At 40.1% G+C, this 19,506-nt stretch overlaps 1 protein-coding gene across 7 annotated transcripts in view; it reads left to right on the plus strand.

The window, feature by feature from the left end:
• The window catches only part of KLF12 (KLF transcription factor 12), a 438,687-nt gene that overhangs the window by 401,844 nt on the left and 17,337 nt on the right, over positions 1–19,506 (plus strand). For all 7 annotated transcript variants that reach the window (XM_060636987.3, XM_078432839.2, XM_060636975.3 and 4 more), the window contains one exon: positions 12,728–12,885. In XM_060636987.3, the coding sequence (XP_060492970.2) occupies positions 12,728–12,885 (158 nt within the window). The remainder of the gene's footprint in view (positions 1–12,727; positions 12,886–19,506) is intronic.

Here is a 19,506-nt window from a genome sequence, read left to right on the forward strand (position 1 = left end):
TCATGATCTCGCGGTCCGTGAGTTCAAGCCCCGCGTCGGGCTCTGTGCTGACAGCTCAGAGCCTGGAGCCTGTTTCAGATTCTGTGTCTCCCTCTCTCTGACCCTCCCCCGTTCATGCTCTGTCTCTCTCTATCTCAAAAATAAATAAACGTTAAAAAAAAAAAATTAAAAAAAAAAAAAGAAAGAAAGATGTCCCATGTTCATGGATTGAAAGACTTAATGTTGGTAAGATAGCAGCATTCCACAAAATGGTAAATAAATTCAGTGAAACCCCTACTTAAATTCTAACTGCATTTTATTTTGCAGAAATTGACAAACTGACCTTGCAGTTCATTTGAAAATAATCTCGGGAAAAGTCTTGAAAAAAAGAACAAATTTAGAAGACTAACAATGTCCAATTTCAAAATTTACCTCAAAGCTATAAAACCTAGACAGTGTGGTACTAGGGTTAAAGTGTACACATAGAAATGAATGGGGCAGAAGCAAGAGTTGAGAAATAAACCTTTTCATTTATGGTCGGTTGATTTTCACAAGGGTGCCAAGACAATCCAATGAAGAAAAATCTTTTCAGCAAATAATGCTGGGGCTGCTGTCTATCCATACATGGAGAGAATGAAATTGGACTCCATACACAAAAATTAGCCCAAAATGATCATAGATCTAACTGTAAGAGCTAAATCTATAATGCTTTTAGATGAAAACAGAAGAGTAAATCTTCAAGACCTTAATAAGTTAGTTAAAGCCTTCTTAGATATAACCACAAATACACATAATGGCTAAGGAAGTATTAAATTGGACTTAATCAAAATTTAAAACTATTATGCTTTAAGGACACAAGAAAGTGAAAAGGCAGGCCACGGATTTGGGAGAAAATATTTGCAAAGCATGTATCTGAGAAGAGTCTTGTATCCTAGAATAAATAGAAATCCCACAACTCAACAATACAAAGGCAGCCCAGATTTAAAATAGGCAACATATTTGAATAGACATTTCTCCAAAGAAGATCTACAAACGGCCTATGAGCACATGAAAAGATGCTCCACTTCGTTAGCCATTAGGGAAATTGCAAAGCAAAACCATGATGAGATACACACACTGGGATGGCTAAAATGAAGACAACAGACACAATGTTTGATGAGGATGATGAGGGATTATAACGTCCATTGCTGGTCAAATTACAAAATGGTGTAGCCACTTTGAAAAAACAGTTTGAAAAATCCTCAGTATTAAACATAGACTTACCATATAATCTAGCACTGTTAATTCTGCTCCCAGATATATACCTAAGAGAATGTAAAACATGTCCACCAAAAACGTGTACAAATGTTCATAGCAGCATTTGTCATAATAGCTGAAAAGTTCATCAGCTAATGAACAGGTAAGAGAGTGTGCCATATCTCTATGATGGAATATGATTCAGTTGTAAAAAGGAATGAAGTGTTGATGTATGCTACAATATGGGTGAACCTTGAAAACTTGATGCTAAATTTAGGAAAGAAGCCAGGCACAAAAAGACACATTTTGTATGATTCTGTTCCTCCTAAATGTGCAGAATAGGCAAATCTATGAAGATGAAAGCAGATGAGTTGTCCCCAGAGACTCGGTGGGGGAGGTGGATTATATGGAATTTCCTTTCCGGGTGATGAGAATATTCTGGAACTAGACAGAGGTTGTGGTTCCATAACATCGTGAATATAATGAATGCTGCTGAATCGTACATTTTATAGGTTGAATTTTATCACATGTGAATTACGTCTTTTTTCTTTTTAATTCATGTTAGTTAACATATAGTGTAGTATGGGTTTCAGGAGTAGAATTTAGTGATTCATCACTTACATATAACACCCAGTGCTCATCCCAACAAGTGCCCTCCTTCATGCCCACCACCCATTTAGCTCATCCCCCCATCCTCCTCCCCATGTGTGAATTATATCTTAAAGTTATCAACCGGAAAAGGAAGAATAAGGAAGAGCCTGAAGTTAAGAAGTGTTAAAGATATATTGACATTGAGTCAGGTTTACATTACTCTTGGCAAATCGTTCTGATGGCTCCACATTTGAATTTTGGGAATCTGAAAATCGAAGAGATTAAATGTCTAAAATACCATCACTAATAAATTATAATTTATGATTCATATTTAGATTATCAGGTTAGAGTCTATGCTTTTTCTGAAGGAACAGCAACAAAAAATAGTCTTGTTTTCTCTTTTTTTCTTAAAGATAAAAATATGAGCTTAGAATACAAAACTTTAATTTAGAGGTCTGCGTGTTAAAACTCAGATTCAGATTTCACATGTTTTTCTCCATTTTTAAGTAAATGCTCTTTTGTTTTGTTTTCCTTGTTTAACATAAATATTCCGCGTAGTGCTGAAAGTAATTCATGAGATCTACATTTAAAATTATAGGATAAAAACTGTATAGTTTTAGTTTGGGAGTTGTGTAATTTGAGTAGAAAACAAGCACCAAATCCTAGGCTATCGTGGCTGAGTTTCCTGGCAGCCAAAGCAAAAAAGTAAATAGGGTGGGGAGTTCTTTAGTCTATTTGATGAAAGAAAAAAATGACTATCAGTGTTGCCAAGCAGATTTGCCTTCATACTAAGTAAAAATTATGACACAGCTTTTTCTACAACCTTATTGGAGAATGGAAGAGTCCTAGCTTGAGGGGCCAGGAACTGGGCATGTGGTTCCAACTCTGCCAATATTTAGCTAGGTGGCTGTAGCATAGTAATTCATTAACTTTCTGAACCTGTTTCCTCACCTTCTACATGTCTTTCAAATATGAATGTGGGTCACATTAATATATTTTCTTATTTTTTTTCAACATTAATTTGGTGGGGTATTCAAAAACTAAGTGAAATTTTCAGGAAAGGAAGTACAAAACAGGTAAAATATTCCCTCCGTAATCGGGAAGATTTTATTTTTTTCCTCAAATACATGCTGATTTGATGGTAGGAGAAACGCCTGTCTGTGGCACCAGACAGCCCTTTTGGCCAACAAAATTCAAGTGGAATACCAATGAAATCTACTTGGTTTTGTTATTTGTATATCCCCATACGCGCAATAAAAACTGCTTCAATAATTTATGTAAGCTTAAGTACCAGATAGTTAACTGATATAATTTCAGTGTTAATAAAAGAAATCTCTAGTGTAACATAGACCTGGTTAATGATCAGCATAAAATAGATGGAGGCCTGTTTTGGTGGTCACTTCAAAAGTTTATTTATGATTTACATTATACTATCTCATTAGAACTGTATGTTTGAAACATTTTATACAGGTTTTATTTTTTAAAGTTTATTTATTTAAGAGAGAGAGAGAGAGAGAGAGAGAACACATGCATGAGCCAGGGAGGGGCAGAAAGAGAGAGAGAGAGAATCCCAAGCAAGCTCTGTACTATCGGCACATGGAGCCCAACATGGAGCAAGAAATCTCATGAACCGTGAGATCGTGACCTGAGCCAAAATCAGGAGTCAGACGTTTAACCTACTGAGCCACCCAGGCACCCCAAAACATTTTATATATGTCTTGATATTTAAAATACAGAGTTTTATATCCTGCCGTTGCCTGGAGTACATCCATAGGGCTATCTTGTTAGTGAATCTGCCTTACAATAAGACCTCCTGATAGAGAAAAACTAACTTCTTTATATAAAATTCTGCCCTCGAGCAGTGTTAGGGTGAGACTCCAGTGTCCACATTTAATAAAGTCCTCACAGGCCTGACTGTGTTACCCAACCTCCTATCCCTTCCTTGTTTGTTTCCTTCCTCCCTTCCTCCCTTCCTCCCTCTCTTCCTCCCTCCTCCCTTCCTCCCTCCTCCCTTCCTCCCTCTCTCCCTTCCTCCCTCCTTCCCTCTCTCCCTCCCTTCCTTCCTGCCTCCCTCCCTCCCTCCCTCTCTGCCTCCCTCTCCCCTCCCTTCCTCCCTCTCTCCCTTCCTCCCTCTCTCCCTTCCTCCCTCCCTTCCTCCCTCCCTTCCTCCCTCCCTTCCTCCCTCCCTCCCTTCCTTCCTGCCTCCCTCCCTCCCTCTCTGCCTCCCTCTCCCCTCCCTCCCTCCCTCTCTCGCCCCTCCTGTTCTCCCTCCTGTCCTCCCTCCATTCCTCCCTCTCTCCCTTCCTCCCTCCCTCCCTCCCTTCCTTCTTCCCTCCCTTCCTCCCTTCCTTCCTGCCTCCCTCCCTCCCTCCCTCCCTCTCTGCCTCCCTCTCCCCTCCCTTCCTCCCTCTCTCCCTTTCTCCCTCCCTCCCTTCCTTCCTGCCTCCCTCCCTCCCTCTCTGCTCCCTCTCCCCTCCCTCCCTCCCTCTCTCTCCCCTCCTGTTCTCCCTCCTGTCCTCCCTCCATTCCTCCCTCTCTCCCTTCCTCCCTCCCTCCCTCTCTCCCTTCCTCCCTCCCTCCCTCCCTTCCTTCTTCCCTCCCTTCCTCCCCTCCTTCCTGCCTCCCTCCCTCCTTCTCTCTCTGCCTCCCTCTCCCCTCCCTTCCTCCCTCTCTCCCTCCCTTCCTCCCTTCCTCCCTCCCTCCCTTCCTTCCTGCCTCCCTCCCTCCCTCTCTGCTCCCTCTCCCCTCCCTCCCTCCCTCTCTCTTCCCTCCTGTTCTCCCTCCTGTCCTCCCTCCATTCCTCCCTCTCTCCCTTCCTCCCTCCCTCCCTCCCTCCCTTCCTTCTTCCCTCCCTTCCTCCCTCCCTCCCTCCCTCCCTCCCTTCCTTCTTCCCTCCCTTCCTCCCTTCTTTCCCTCCTCCCTCCCCCCTTCACACTTCCAGGCACCTGTTGATAGGCCAACTTCAAGAGAGGCATGCATCAGACCATATCTGCATTCTTGACAAGTTTAAAGTTTATCTTTAAGGAAGTAAGTAGAACTTTTTTTTTTTTTCTAACCTAGCAGGATTCTAGAGGATCTCCAAATCAGATGGGTTCATTGACAATACCCTGAAGATTAATGTAAAGCGCTGCCTTGTAAGGCAATAGGTAACAGTAGGACTTACGGCAACTGGAGAGAACAGGGCCTGCCTTAAAGGCTTTCAGGTTTAAATAATTGCTCCTTTTTACACCTAGTAAGTGTAAGATTCAGATGATCCATTAAGCTACAACTCCTGGCATAAAACAGAGTTTCAACCCTGATGTTTTCTGAAGAAATTCTGCGGAAAGTTCATTGGAATATTTCAGTACAATGTGTCTTCTATTCAGTGTCCAGTGTAATTCAGAAATCCACACTTGTTTCAGCCGATATTATGAATTGATTTGATGGGATAAAGTCTTTGCAATGCATACAGCATTTCCCCAAACTAACTTTTTAAATTTTTTTTAACGTTTATTTATTTTTGAGAGAGACAGATAGTGGGGGAGGGAAAGAGAGAGAAGCAGACAAAGAATCTGAAGCAGGCTCCAGGCTCTGAGCTGTCAGCACAGAGCCCAAAGTTCGGCTGGAACTCTAGGAACTGTGAGATCGTGACCTGATCTGAGGTCAGATGCTTAACCGACTGAGCCACCCAGGTGCCCCACCCCACCCCACAGTAGCTATTTTGAATAGATACTGCCCTGTGAAATGGATCTCTTTTGTTAATGAACAATCCCCTCTCACCTTGTAATCTAAATTCATCCTAAATTTGATGATAAAACCAATCACAGCTAATGCCGTTAACTGGTTCCTTTTTTTTCTGTTTTATCTTTAAGCCTTTTGTTACTGCAACTTATGATCTTAACTTGCTAAAATGTGATGAATCAAAAAAAGAGCAGAAATATAAGCCCATAACAGTTTTGAGTATTTTAATGGTCTAGCAAGTGATGAAAAAGACTTAGTAACAGCTGTTATACTTAGGTAAAAATCATGATATACTGAGTCTATCCACAAACCCACCTCCCAAAAAACCTCATTCATAAAATTATTATCTGTAATTAGTAGGAGACTTTATTAACATAAAACAATAATTAGAACTACATTTTGGGCATATTCTGTTCATATGAAAAAAAGTGCCAAGTTCTAGTTGAGTATATGCTAAGATTAAGCTTGTTGACATATTTTAGCAAATGTATTACTCTTTATACATTTTGTGAAAATGGATTTATTTTTATTGAATCCAGATTTGAACATGAAGCGGTATAATGCCTTAGTCACAGCTTCTGGAAAGGTCGACAACTACTAATCTTACAATTTCAATCTGTTATCAAAAGTAGTTTTCCGTAGGAATCTGCAGGCAGCAATGAAAGAGGAACTTCATGCTGGTGAATCTGCACTGCCTTGGGATGTAGCTTCTAGGGAATAGATAGTGAGTGTATCTAAATAGCACCTTTTCCCCAATTAATATCCTAGAAAAACACTGATTTGGTTTGATAGCAGCTAGACAGAATCTGTTACAGTATGGAAGGACAGATACAAAGATTCCTGCTCCCCAGTGCCATCTAGTGGCTGAGAGAAAGCCTGCAAAAAAAAAAAAAAATGCAAATATCTGGCTTGTCCAAGTGAACAGAAGCTCTATTACTAAGATTTATGTAATGTCTGGTTAACTGAAAGTCTCATCAACTTCTTTTTTGGCTTATGGCCTCGATATTTCATTCCCAGTGTAGTGTTTGATTTACTAACAAGGGAGTGGTTCGTTCTTACTTGTATTCTGTGGCAGAAGCTAATTCACAATCCCAGTAAGTAATATTTAACGCCCCATTCAAAATAATTTTAAAATAAACTTCCGAAAATGGCATAAAGTGTATTTTTAAAACTGAATGTTCTCCCTTCCCTTAAGGTAACTCTATCAGTGCAGCCAACTCAAAATCATTTTTGGTACAATTGTAAATAAACTGGAATGTCAAGGAAAACACTAGTTCTGTGGCCTTGGTGGTCAAGGGAGACATAATCACATACCACTGCCAGGCTCAGCCTTCGAAAAACATCTCCCTGGAAATAAATATTTTTTTCCACAACAACTTAGGAAAGTATTTTCTTAGGTAGATTAACAGTAAGTAATTATAGTGAATACCTCTACTGGCAGTATTTATAAAGCTGTTTACCTTAAAATTCTCAAGAGAAAAGTATATGTCTTATTATAGCAGAGCACATTTAAGAATGCTTTTATGTGCTGTTGTTTTCTATAATTGGGCTAGAGGGAAAATTTAATTGATACAGATTATTTTGTTGCATTTTCACATTTTATCCTAGGCTGGTTTATGTTACCTGTATCTATCCGAGTCCGAAGAAGGTAATCATTAAGATTGGGTTCTAGAGTCACCCACTTGGGTTCAATTCCTGGTGTGGCCACCTACATTGTTTTGGCCTTGGCCTTCTCTATGCCTCCGTTTCCTTACCTTTAAACGAGGGATAGTAATAATATCGACCTCACAAAGTTGCTTTGAAGCTTAAAGCCTTTAGAGCAGCGCCTGGAGCATGGTAAGCCTTCTGTAAATGTCAGCTATCGCTGTTATCCACAGCCATGCTCCTTGGAGGTCTGTTGAGACTGAACCTGTGAACTTGCTAAAGCACCTTCTACGCCACTGTTTTCTGTTCTTGTTTTAAAATTTGGGATGCATGTGTCCTCTTTCTTTTTTCAGCCTTAAAAGAATGTCCTGGCTTTCTTTTCTTTTCTTTTTTCTTTTTTCTTTTTTTTTCCAAACACCTATAGAAACTTCAATTTCAGTGAAGGGCACCTCATCACACTAAGGTCACACGTGACAAATGGTCTTTTATTACCTGCTGATTACAGTTAACCTTAATTTCTTTCATGGCAGGCACGCGGTGCCTTCTATTTAAATAGAGCTGTTCCTGGATGTGACTTTTCGAGCCTCTCTGGGTTTAATTCTAATTTAACTTGCCATTCCAAGTGGGACTGTTGTGCAACCGAAGTCATGATTCACTCATTTGTTCTCTGTAGATCTAATTATTACAACGCAGTGCCTGTGAGGCCCCCTCAGGCGCTCATTCACTACTCCAAATGGTCTAACCTTCTGGGGAAGGGAGTGGGCCTTTAGTTATTGTTCTTTTGAACTGTGCAGATGCCTTTCGTACAGTCTCTGGGAACACACTGGCAACCGTTTTACCTCTACCATTTTCATCATACCAAGCTTATTACTAAGGATTATTGGAAGAATCCTGTGCTGGTGTAGGCTGCAATGTATTTGCGCATTTCCATTCTTCAGAACAAGACCAACTTTCGAAGCACAGGACCAATTTGCATGTGTTTGGGGATACCTTAAGGGCCTTCTCAACAAAGGTCACATCGCTCAGAAAGCGTGGAAAGGGCAGAATAGAAACACCCAAAGCATAAGTACAGCTGTTCTGTTACCAGATGCCCCTGCTGGTGAGCCTCAGAGTAGGACAGGACAGGACGCTACTGCTGAGGAGGAAGGTCACTGTTCACCCTCCCGTGTTCAATACATGCACACCAGCATCAAAAGGAAGATTTTTATTTCATTCACCAGCATCCTAGACATGTTCCGGGCGGTCTCAGTGTGGTTCCACTGAGAATTTTAATTGTAAGGAGTGCTTTAGAATGCTGCCATTCTCTTGACTTAGAGCAAAGAACTGAGACACCTACGTACATGCGGTTTTAATGGTTACCCAGACTGTTCTGATATTCAATAGCCATTCATAATAGTGTTAAAAATATGAAGTTTAGGGAAATGAGAATAAGAGTAAAGAATTGAATGACCATTAACCAAAGACTTGAAATAAAAGAATCCTAGTTAGGATTAATTAGCCAAGTAAGGATTAATTGAATGATTATTTTAATTTAAAAATTAGGAATACCTGACTTAATACACTCATTCATTCATTCATTCATTCATTCAATTTAGGAAACATTTCTTGAATGCTCATAGTGTCCTAAGCTCTAGAGATGCTTGGCACCAGTGCCTTGACTGTCCCATTTCCTGCCACGAACTTGGCTTGGCCCAACCCCCAATCTCTGGTTGTCTTCCCCCTCCAGTGCCTGCCATCTGGGTTTGTGCATGAGCCCCAGCAGAGCAGCGGTCCTGCATGGAGTGGGACTGTCCTCACGTCTTCCTGCGTTCTTGAAGTCATTTTGCTCTTTTGATCCCTGTCTACTCCAGCCCCACTTCTTACTTTTCCACAAAGAGATACAGCAAGTGGTTCTGAAAGGCACAGCCTAGCCAAAGGTTCTTCAGCATCTTCGGAGGATGCCTCTGCCATGTGAAAAGGGGAGCCAGGAGAAATTTTCCCCACTGGATATCGTTTCCAAGCCAGCTCAGCCTGGTGCAGCTCTTCATTCTACATACTTTTTAGAAAATTCTTTCTTTTTTTTTTTATTTTAAAAAATTTTTTTAAAATGTTTATTTATTTCTGAGACAGAGATCATGAATGGGGGAGGAGCAGAGAGAGAGGGAGACACAGAATCTGAAGCAGGCTCCAGGCTCTGAGCTGTCAGCACAGAGCCCCACGCGACGCGGGCTCGAATTCGAAAACTGTGAGATCATGACCTGAGCCGAAGTCGGTCGCTCAACCGACTGAGCCACCCAGGCGCCCTGAAAATTATTTCTTATTTTCATGGCATAGATACCTTTAGGGGGTGGTTCTTCATAATGGACTACAACAGGCCATTTCCTAAATGAGGAAAAACCAGGGGGTGAAGTTTTTAGCATTAGGGCCGTCTGCCTAAGATGTCTTCATTTTGGTGTAAATTCAGGACTCTTGGTGTAGTAATATCATGCCATTCTGTGGCCTCTGCTTTCCTTACCCACCTGCCACATAGTTCATGATTGACAGGATTGGAAAGCAGCATTACACCATTGGTCCCTTAAAGACATGCTCGGTAGTTACCTGGTTTTAATTTCAGATTTATTTTTTTACTTCTCTCTGCATACATGAATACATCTCAAGATAAATAGCTAAAATAAACTGCGGGCATAACGATATATGTGTGTGGTTATGCATAGGTACATTTAAACTGGTGCTTATGACTGTGTAGCAAGTATAACTTTAAGTTATAATTTGAAGGAAACAGATACCATATCATTTTCTCTTGATTTAAAAGACGTCAAAATGTATCACAACACAGAAGTTTCTGTTTTTGAGGTCCCCGGTGCCAAGATCCATATTTATTTTCATGACCTGATATACAAGAAATGAATTACTGTTGCCCTGTCGTCACACATACCATTTTGTTCATCAGAATCGCACCTTATGCCAGAGCGTACCTTGGCAGGAGTGACCGAAGCTGTTCTTTCATGGACAGGCCAGTCACACTATTTTGACTCTTTTCACAATAGGCTCCAGTCACCACAACTGAGTCGGTGTGTGGAAAACCACAAATCCACATTGATTCATGGGAAAGCTGGAAAAAGTGGCTAAGCCACCCCATATTTTCTTTCTTCTACTAATAAAGATCTTGCATAAAACTTTTTAAGACACAAGTAGATAAACACCACTTATATTTTGTCTTAGCTACTAATAGAAAGCTTTGGCTGCTGCCCTGTTATTTGTCAAAGGGAGAAGACACATCGAAAACTTAAAAGGCAATTACCATAGAAGGAAACATTGGGGAGCAATGTTACAGTGAAATACTAGAAACAATTTAGGGGTGCTTGGGTGACTCAGTTGGTTAAGCAACCAATTCTTGATTTCAGCTCAGGTCGTGATCTCATGGTTCATGAGTTTGAGCCCTGCATCAGGCTCTGCGTTGACAGTGGGGAGACTGCTTAGGATTCTCTCTCTCCCTCTCTCTCTCTGCCCCTCCCCCCTCATTCTCTCTCTCTCTCTCTGTTAAATAAATAAACTTCAAAAAATAATCTAAATGTCCATCCCTTAGGAAATAGATTTTAAGACTCTGGGATAAATATTCACTGGACCATATTTCATCTAAGTCATGTGTCAACCACTGGACGCAAGTGCAACCCACTGTTTTGTAAATAAAGTTTTATTGGAACATTAGCCATGCTCTCTTGTTTATGTATTGTAGCTACTTTCATGCTACAAGTGCAGAGTTGATTTGTTAAATGTATGCCGTATGGCTCTCAAAGTCAAGACAAAATATTTACCGTCTAACCACTTACTGAAAAATCTTACCAACCCCTGAAATAAGTTTAAAATACCACATATTGTAAAATGCACCATTACTTACGTACCGCTAACAAAGAAAAAAATTATGCCATTAAACTATGACAAGCTATCAAATTGTAAGAAGCTACTGATTTTAGAGACATTAAACTATAAAAAGAAGGGGTGCCTGGGTGGCTCAGTCAGTTGAGCGTCCGACTTCGGCTCAGGTCATGATCTCGCGGTTTGTGAGTTTGAACCCCGCATGGAGCTCTGTGGTGACAGCTCGGAGCCTGGAGCCTGCTTCAGATTCTGTGTCTCCTTCTATCTCTGCCCCTCCCCCAACTTGTGCTCTGTCTCTCTCTGTCTCTCAAAAATAAATAAATGTAAAAAAAATTTTTTTTAATTAAAAAAATTTTTTAAATATAAAAGGAAGATATCTTAGACTGGAGGCGTGGTGGTACGTAGCACTACAAGTATAAACTCCAGTGTTGGCATCAGCGTGGATAATCTCAAATGCTTCATGCTGAGTGAAGAAAAGGCAAGTGTAGAGCACTTTGCAAAATGATGTGAACAACATGATATTTACACGGCTCTTAAAAAACCAAGCAACATTATGAATTTCTATGACTGTAGATATGTATAGGTAAGGATCATTTGGAAGAATTGGAAGAATTCCGAGAAAACTGGTAGCAGAAGTTTACGCAGAGAGGAAGCGGATGGAAGACAAAGGCGGGGTCAGTCTTCATCTGTGATCTTCTTAGGTAAAGCTTCAACTTCACTTCAAAGAACTCTTGCTCAGAGTCATTCAGCTTTTTAAAAAGAGGTGATTTACTAATAAAAATGAATTTTAAAAAGCGTCAAGACACGAAAAAGCTGGAAGAAAATATTAACAGTGGTAAATTTTGTGTGGTAGAAATACGGATGATTGCTTTTGTGTTGTATTTCATAATAATAGTAAAGAACTCCATGGATAACTAAAGACGATTAGTCATATTCTTCGTTTCTACCTCAAGCAAAAGAGATTAAGGTTTGAAGAAGTACATGTTAATCAATTACCTGACGTTACAAACTAATCCTGTTTTTCTACTGTGGCATGAAGATTAAAGAACGTGCAAGTCAGGGCCAAATTTCATAGTTAAAACTTTCTCATAATGGTGGTACAGCTAATCTTTAAATACAATGTACTTTATTCCTCACCATGAAAAACCACCAACTGGAAAAGTTAAATGTCAGGTGCATGTTAGTGAACAGAAATAGCTCGTCGTGAGTCATGTTATTGACGTACTGATGTCATTTCTTTCAGCCTGACCTCACTTGTTTTGAGATGTACCTTGTGATTTTACACAATTTTATATGTTTTCACGTGCAATTCAGACCCTTGTGTTCCTTATTAAATGCATTCATTTTGTCTGTCTATAGCAGGGCTTCCAAAAATATTGTCTGTAAGTGTCATTCCGAAGTTCCAGATTGTTTCTTTTGATAACAAGGATCCCTACCACTGCTTTCACTCAGTTTTTGTTTTGGTCTTGTTGTTTTAGCATAGCTTTCTCTCTAGAGGAGCGTTCCGTCAGAAATAGGTCAAGCTGACTGTCTTCGAGATTAAGAAATAAAATATGTCCAAGAGAGTGACAGTGGGAAGTAGGGACCTGGGGCCTCGAGTTTATATGAGGCTATAGACCATGAGACGGAGGTCTCATGCCACTAGAACAAAGCAGAGTGCTGTGTGTTTCTCACCACTTAACTCCGGTTTTTCTTTTTCCAGTTCAATTTCACCATTTAGTATTGAGAGCACAAGACGCCAGAGACGGTCTGAATCCCCAGACTCCAGAAAACGGCGCATCCACAGATGTGACTTTGAGGGATGCAACAAAGTATACACAAAAAGTTCTCACCTGAAGGCTCACCGAAGGACACATACAGGTACCGTGTTACAGGGCTTCTCACTGGGGTGGGGGGTGGGGGTGGGGTCAGTGAAAATCCCGAGGGGGCCACTGATTGCTTCCGGGGTCGTGAGCGTGCTGGAATGCTGTGTTGCTTGTTACCCAGCCACCTCAAATTGGCTTCCTTTCTGAGTGGAATGATCCCCTCTCTCAGCTGAAAAAGGTTTAAGTCTTAGTGAACTTTAGCAACCAATGAAGGAAGTCTTCTGTGTCTTAAGGAGGTTTACGATGGTATGACACAGGGATCTAGCCTTCTTCTATGATCAGTGTTGCCACTTAATCACTGTCTAGTTTAGCGGGTTTTAAAATATCCACAAAGCACATTGAAGAACAAGCTGAACAAAATTGTTCTGTTTTCTTAAAGTTAGCATTTTAACCACCACTTAGATCACGCTTTTCTCCCCCCGGTCTCATCCCCCAGATAACCCAATAAGTAAACCAAAAAAATAAATTAAATCGACCTACACATAGCACTGTAAAGAGTTTAAAAAATATTTCCACATGATTCCATTTCATCTCACTGGCATTGTGGATATAGAGAGAGGAATTTTAGGAAATTGAGACCACATATGATTTACTGACTTTGTCACCATCCACTCATCCACACACCCACCCATCCCCCCAGCCGTCGCCCTCTCCACCCGTCCATGTATTGATCCACCCACCCCTTCCATCCTCTGCCTTGTGTGTCCCTTAGCTGGCATCCCCTGGCTTCCTTGGCTCCTGAATCCTGTTGGGAGCCACCAGTGGAAGGCGGAAAGCTCTGGGAAGAGACTGGAGGTATAAGGAGGGCCCCACAGTTACACTACCATTTCTAGGAAAAGTGGTGACTAGAATGTGTGAAGCTCAAAGAAGCAGGTAGAAGAGGGAAACCCATTCACACACATTCCTGGAAATTCCTGATAGCAACATGCTACATGTGGAGTAAGGGGAGTCCAGTGACTCTCCTCAACAGGAATCAGACACCAGCACCTGCCTCTAACTGGAAACTTCAAGTGTAACAGACTCCCATTGGGCTGTGTGAATAGTATTGCCATCTCAAATATATTAAAATAACCACACTATGAAAACCATTTCCCAGCTGAGGTAGCAAAATCATTTAAGCCAGCATTCTTTGCCATTTATTTACTCATGGTATTAGATGGTTTCCAAAGGTACTTTACAGAATCTGCTCCATGACTCTGCAAACACTGAGACCGGGCATCGTGTGTGTGTGTCTGTGTGTGTGTGATGAAGTTATGGCATAGGAGGCTTGCCTGAGGTCAAAAAAGCATTGTAGAATCTGAAGCTTACTTTTGCTCATCTAACATATAACATATACTTTTAATACTTCCAATAATTCAGCATATTTTGCATACTTCTCCTCATCTTTCATCCCTGTTCCCAATCCTTTTCCTTTTTGTACTTAATTCCACATTCTTGCCTCTCCATTGATTCCGAGCTTCCCCAGGAGAGGTTTTTATTTCATTTCTTAGACATTACTTTTGAATCCGTTTCTTTACCATTTAGGCAAAGAATGAATATAAAAACATGAAAATCAAATAAGCATGTTCCATCCTGTCCGTGGATAATGAACATAAATCATAGTCGTTAAGTATGATCAGGTCATAATACTGAGTTTTAAAGGGAGCATTTCTACTATTAAAAAAAAAAAAAGAAGGGTCTGTCTACAGTAAACCACCATATATTTCAAGTTATTTCTATTTTCCTCAAGCATACTGAAATACATATTAACGTCATTTGTATACAGACGTCTCTATTCCGTTTATCCGAATGATGAACAGTGAACAAGAGGAAGTGGTTTAATTAGGTACTATTAAAGGATCTAACTTCATGGCATTAAGGGATTTGACATAGACTATGAAGGTAGGGGAGACATGATGTATAATTCAAAGCATTATAAACTTTGAATGTTGAAGCAGAATTAATTAGCTTGGGTTATTAATAAGATGAAATCATAGACTCCTAGGGTCCAAATGGACCTTGTACGCCACAGAGTCTACTTTGTTCCCTAACTAGGGGAATCCCTTGGGTGTCATCTCTTACAAAGAACAAGTCATTCCGATGCAGTTTTCTGCACACGCACACATCTTTTCTTTTATTGGATCGTCACAACACCAGGTGGTTGCAGCTGTTGTTACCTCCTTTGTATAATGGTGTCTCCTGGTCAAGTATTGTTCCCGTAGCAGTGATTTTTAGTAACTTCCAAGTGGCAGACGGTTGATTCTTCTGCAAGACAAGTTGGGTGACATTTCTGAGGACCAAGTCCTCCCCTCATACGGTATTGAATTGCCTGTTATGACACTGTTCGGCTCTCAGTACTTCCTGGGTAAATGGAATAGCTCCAATTATCATGTTCTCATTTCCACTTCCTGGCCCTGGTGCCCCTCGAAACCCCACCATCAACCACTTGCATCTTCATTTCTCCAAACCAGGTGTCCTCAGTCATCTTAGCCACGTCTTTCTAGCTGTATTCCAACGCGTCACCGTGTCTTTTAAAATTTTCACACCACAAATGGAGGAAAGAGGTTTTAAAATGCAAAAAGTGTATTAAGTCTTCTGGCAATTGACTCTCTTTCTTAAGTCAGCTAAATCAAAATGTGCTGAACACTACATCTTGCCCATCCCTTGTACCTATAACTGGTTTCTTTTAAAACCTAAACATTCAGGGGCTCAGTCAGTTAAGCATCCAACTTTGGTTCAGGTCATGATCTCACAATTCATGAGTTTGAGCCCCACATCGGACTCTGTGCTGACAGCTCAGAGCCTTGAGCCTGCTTCGGATTCTGTGTTTCCCTCTCTCTCTGCTCCTCCCCCACTCACACTCTGTCTCTCTTGCTCGCAAAAATAAATAAAAAATTTAAGAATTTTTTTTTTAAACCTGAACATTCAATGTTGTGTTTGTAGTTAGACCTGTCCCTCAAGGGATGGCTCCCTTGGGAGTAGTGTGTTTCTTCTCCCTGGACACTTTTCACTGCAGGCTGGCTGATCTCTTGTAGGAGATACAGGACAGAATTGGTATTCTGAGGGCTGCACCTGCCCTTTCAAGTCTGGAAAATAATTATTCTATATCCATTTGATATTGGGGCCCATTCTCCCAATAAGTTGAAATGACATTGAACTCTCTCCCTGCCCGCCTTGCATTTAGTATTTTAGTTCTGTCCTTCAGCTTCTCCATATTTGCCAGGTATTAAGTAGGACAGGTTCAAGGACAAAGCCCTGAGATCTGATCTTAGAGACTTCCGTCCAAGTGGGTCTTAATTCATTAACGAATAGCTAAACATCCACCTAATCGTCCTACCTCCAACCCGTCTTTCTTGGTCTCACAGCTACATCAGGATGTCCTTGTGAAATCCCTGCTCCAAACCAAGGCATCCCAAATCCATTCATCGACTTCACAAGGAGATTCTTACTCTGCGAGACATAGCCTCCTAAATTAGCAAATAATAGTACTTCTAAAAAGAAAGAATGGGATTTGGTTGATTTACTGCCACTTGGTTCAGAGGGAGCCCATACTTGTTTCTGATTTATAATTCTATGCGAGATTTCTCAACTTTGCGTTCAAGATGAAATCAACACTAGCTGTATAGGGATTGAGGTTGGCTTGCTTTGCTTTTAACAAATATCTTAGCCTTACCTTTGCTCCAGGCACATTGAGTAAGTTATTTGTGTGTGACCAATCACAATGAATGTGGCGTGTGGGATTATAACATGACTTATAAGATCTACACACGCTATAGGAGGTGAGCAAGTAGCCCTGAGAAATTTTCTTTGATAAAGTCACATTAATTTTACCTTTAACACTTGATCTTTTGTGCATTATTAGCACATGACCAGTCATCTATTTAGGACTCACGCAGTAAACTGAACACATTGGTAGAAAAGAGGAACATTTTCTAGATAATAGCGATTTAGAGTAAAAAGAGAAATTCTGCAGAATGCCTTTTTAAATTTAAAAATGATAGGGGCGCCTGGGTGGCGTAGTCGGTTAAGCGTCCGACTTCAGCCAGGTCACGATCTCGCGGTCTGTGAGTTCGAGCCCCGCATCAGGCTCTGGGCTGATGGCTCGGAGCCTGGAGCCTGTTTCCAATTCTGTGTCTCCCTCTCTCTCTGCCCCTCCCCCGTTCATGCTCTGTCTCTCTCTGTCCCAAAAATAAATAAAAAAAACGTTGAAAAAAAATTTAAAAAAAAAAAAAAAAAAAAAAAAAAATAAAAAAATAAAAATGATGTAAGTTATTGTCATGACTGTGCAGTTTAGATAATAACATAAATACTTGCCCGAACATTTTTAAATGCCTTTACTAACACTCGCCTGTGGTAAATTGTTTAAGGCACAGTAAAAAGGAGGAAAAAACTGTATCTCAGCAATCCTATACAGCAATCCTGTCAGCAGGTACATTGTTCCCCTTCACTGGTATGGATTGTGTCTCCTCTACGTGAAGCAGTGGACAGTGTATTTAAAATGAATGTGCAGTATAATTAAATTAATGGCCATCTAAGCCTTTGTTATACATAACTAGCATGTTACTATGATTTTCCCTCATGTCAAGAATTTTATTACTTATTAAATGATCTAAATATAAGTTTTAGAGGGAAATAGTCTTACAAATCTGGAACTGCTATTTACAATTCTCTTATTTTCTAAATATATCATAGTGTTTCGAAAATGCAGTACAAGAAACATTCAGGCATCTGTGATTCCTTCAGCCACTAGATGGTGCACTACAACCAGCTGTTGGGTCTACTCTAAAAGGGTCTGAGGGTCCCCTGGAACCCTCTGGTGGTGTGTGGAACATGACGTCATTATCACTGTTCTGCAGAATATTGCAATTTACTTATGAACAAAGGAAAGAAAATGTAAAGATACTTTTTAAGCCAGACTTTTTAAAAAGTAATTTTAGCATATAAAAATGCTCAGTTTCAAATGAATCTGGGAATACTTTATACTCCAACTCGATATCCTACTCTCCAGTAAGTCTGTGAGCCTCATTTAGCCGTGTTGTCCAATATTCATTTTAATGCATATGAAAACTATCTGCCTGAATTTTAATCATCAGTAAATGTAAAGCAATCACATTTCTTATCTATCTGGTTTTATCAGAAGTAACTCATGTCTGAATTTTACACATCAAAGAAATTAACTTATATGGATGCTTTAAAATTATTAACCAATTGCGATTTAAGTCTATAAAATGTGTCCTTCCCTACCTCCACAGATGAAGGCAATGATACATTATTTACCTCTTCCCTTGAGGGATGATGCTTTTGTAATTAATATCATTCTATAATTAACATCAGATAATGATTGTGCATTTGGAGAACACACATGTGTGCATGCACACACATTCAGACACAACATCTATGCTAAATGCTTGCGGATTCCATGCTTTTTCACCTTTCTTACTTGCCTCATCACTTTTCACTGCTATTCCTACATTTCTTGCTTCTAATTTGACATCGGGTTTAACTGCGTGAGATTTCGAAATGGGTTCATGATATTCCTACAAAGACATTCGTGAGTTTTGTGACAGCTGTGCACTTTAGTGGCCTTTTGTTCAGAGGTCTTGTAGTTGCCAGATCAGGTAGTGGGGTGCTGCTTAGATTTTCACATCTATCTTCATTAATTAAATAACTCATTCGTATAAAGCTCTGTGTCAGGTCCGCTGTCTAGATTTGTTGTTAGATAAAGCATAGGGTTTAGTGATGCCAAGATCATTAATCACTGAAGAGCTAACCAACATTTTTCAGGCACAAATCCTTTCCCAACAAGTTGTTGGTAAGTCTCAGGCAAACAGCTCACAAGTATGAGCACATTGGTACTTGCTGAGAAATAGGAAACTATAATAGAAATAGAACTAAATTGAAGTCAGGAGACAACAGTCTGAATCTGTCCTTGGCCCCTAACTGAGAGATTCACTTCACTCTGTGAGTCTCAGGTTTTCTGTTTCATTTTTGTCTCTGACCATAAACGTAGCCCATTGTTGCATAATTACCATAGGGGACATTATTTTTATATCCCCAGTAAATACAGTGACTAACACATCTCAAGGGCTCAAGAATTATTTGTTGAATTGAAATTGTGTACGTATGAATATTGACGTGGGTATATGTTGTTATTGTAATCATAGGTTCAAGGCAAAAAAGTGTGCATCATTTAGTATACAGTCATCATAAGCAGCTATAATAATGTCATCTCTGTACTTCAGACTCTCCTAATTTAAAAATTTTGTGATTCAGAAAAAGTTGAGTGAAAGCTGTTACTTAATAAGTCCTCTTTATCATCATTTTGATAAAATGATAATGTAAATAATCCTATAAGGAATATATATATAATACTTAGTAAAACATAGTTTTTCATTTGTAACTATGTCAAGAAGCATATGTACAAAACAGATTCAACATGACCCATGTTTATTGAGCATTTTCCACGTCTAAGGCATTATAGATTTTTATCTTGAAAAAGGCAGAAGGAGGCATAAGCCCCCATCTTCAATGAACTTGCCCTTAAGTGTACTAGATAAGAGTTGCATGGATAGTCATAACAGAGGTCAAGTGTGCAAAGCCCTATAATAAAGGTCCAAGCAAAAGGACAATAGAACGC

This window comes from Panthera onca, chromosome A1 (genome assembly GCF_046562875.1).
Source record: "Panthera onca isolate mPanOnc1 chromosome A1, mPanOnc1 haplotype 2, whole genome shotgun sequence".
NCBI classification, from domain to species: Eukaryota; Metazoa; Chordata; class Mammalia; order Carnivora; family Felidae; genus Panthera; species Panthera onca.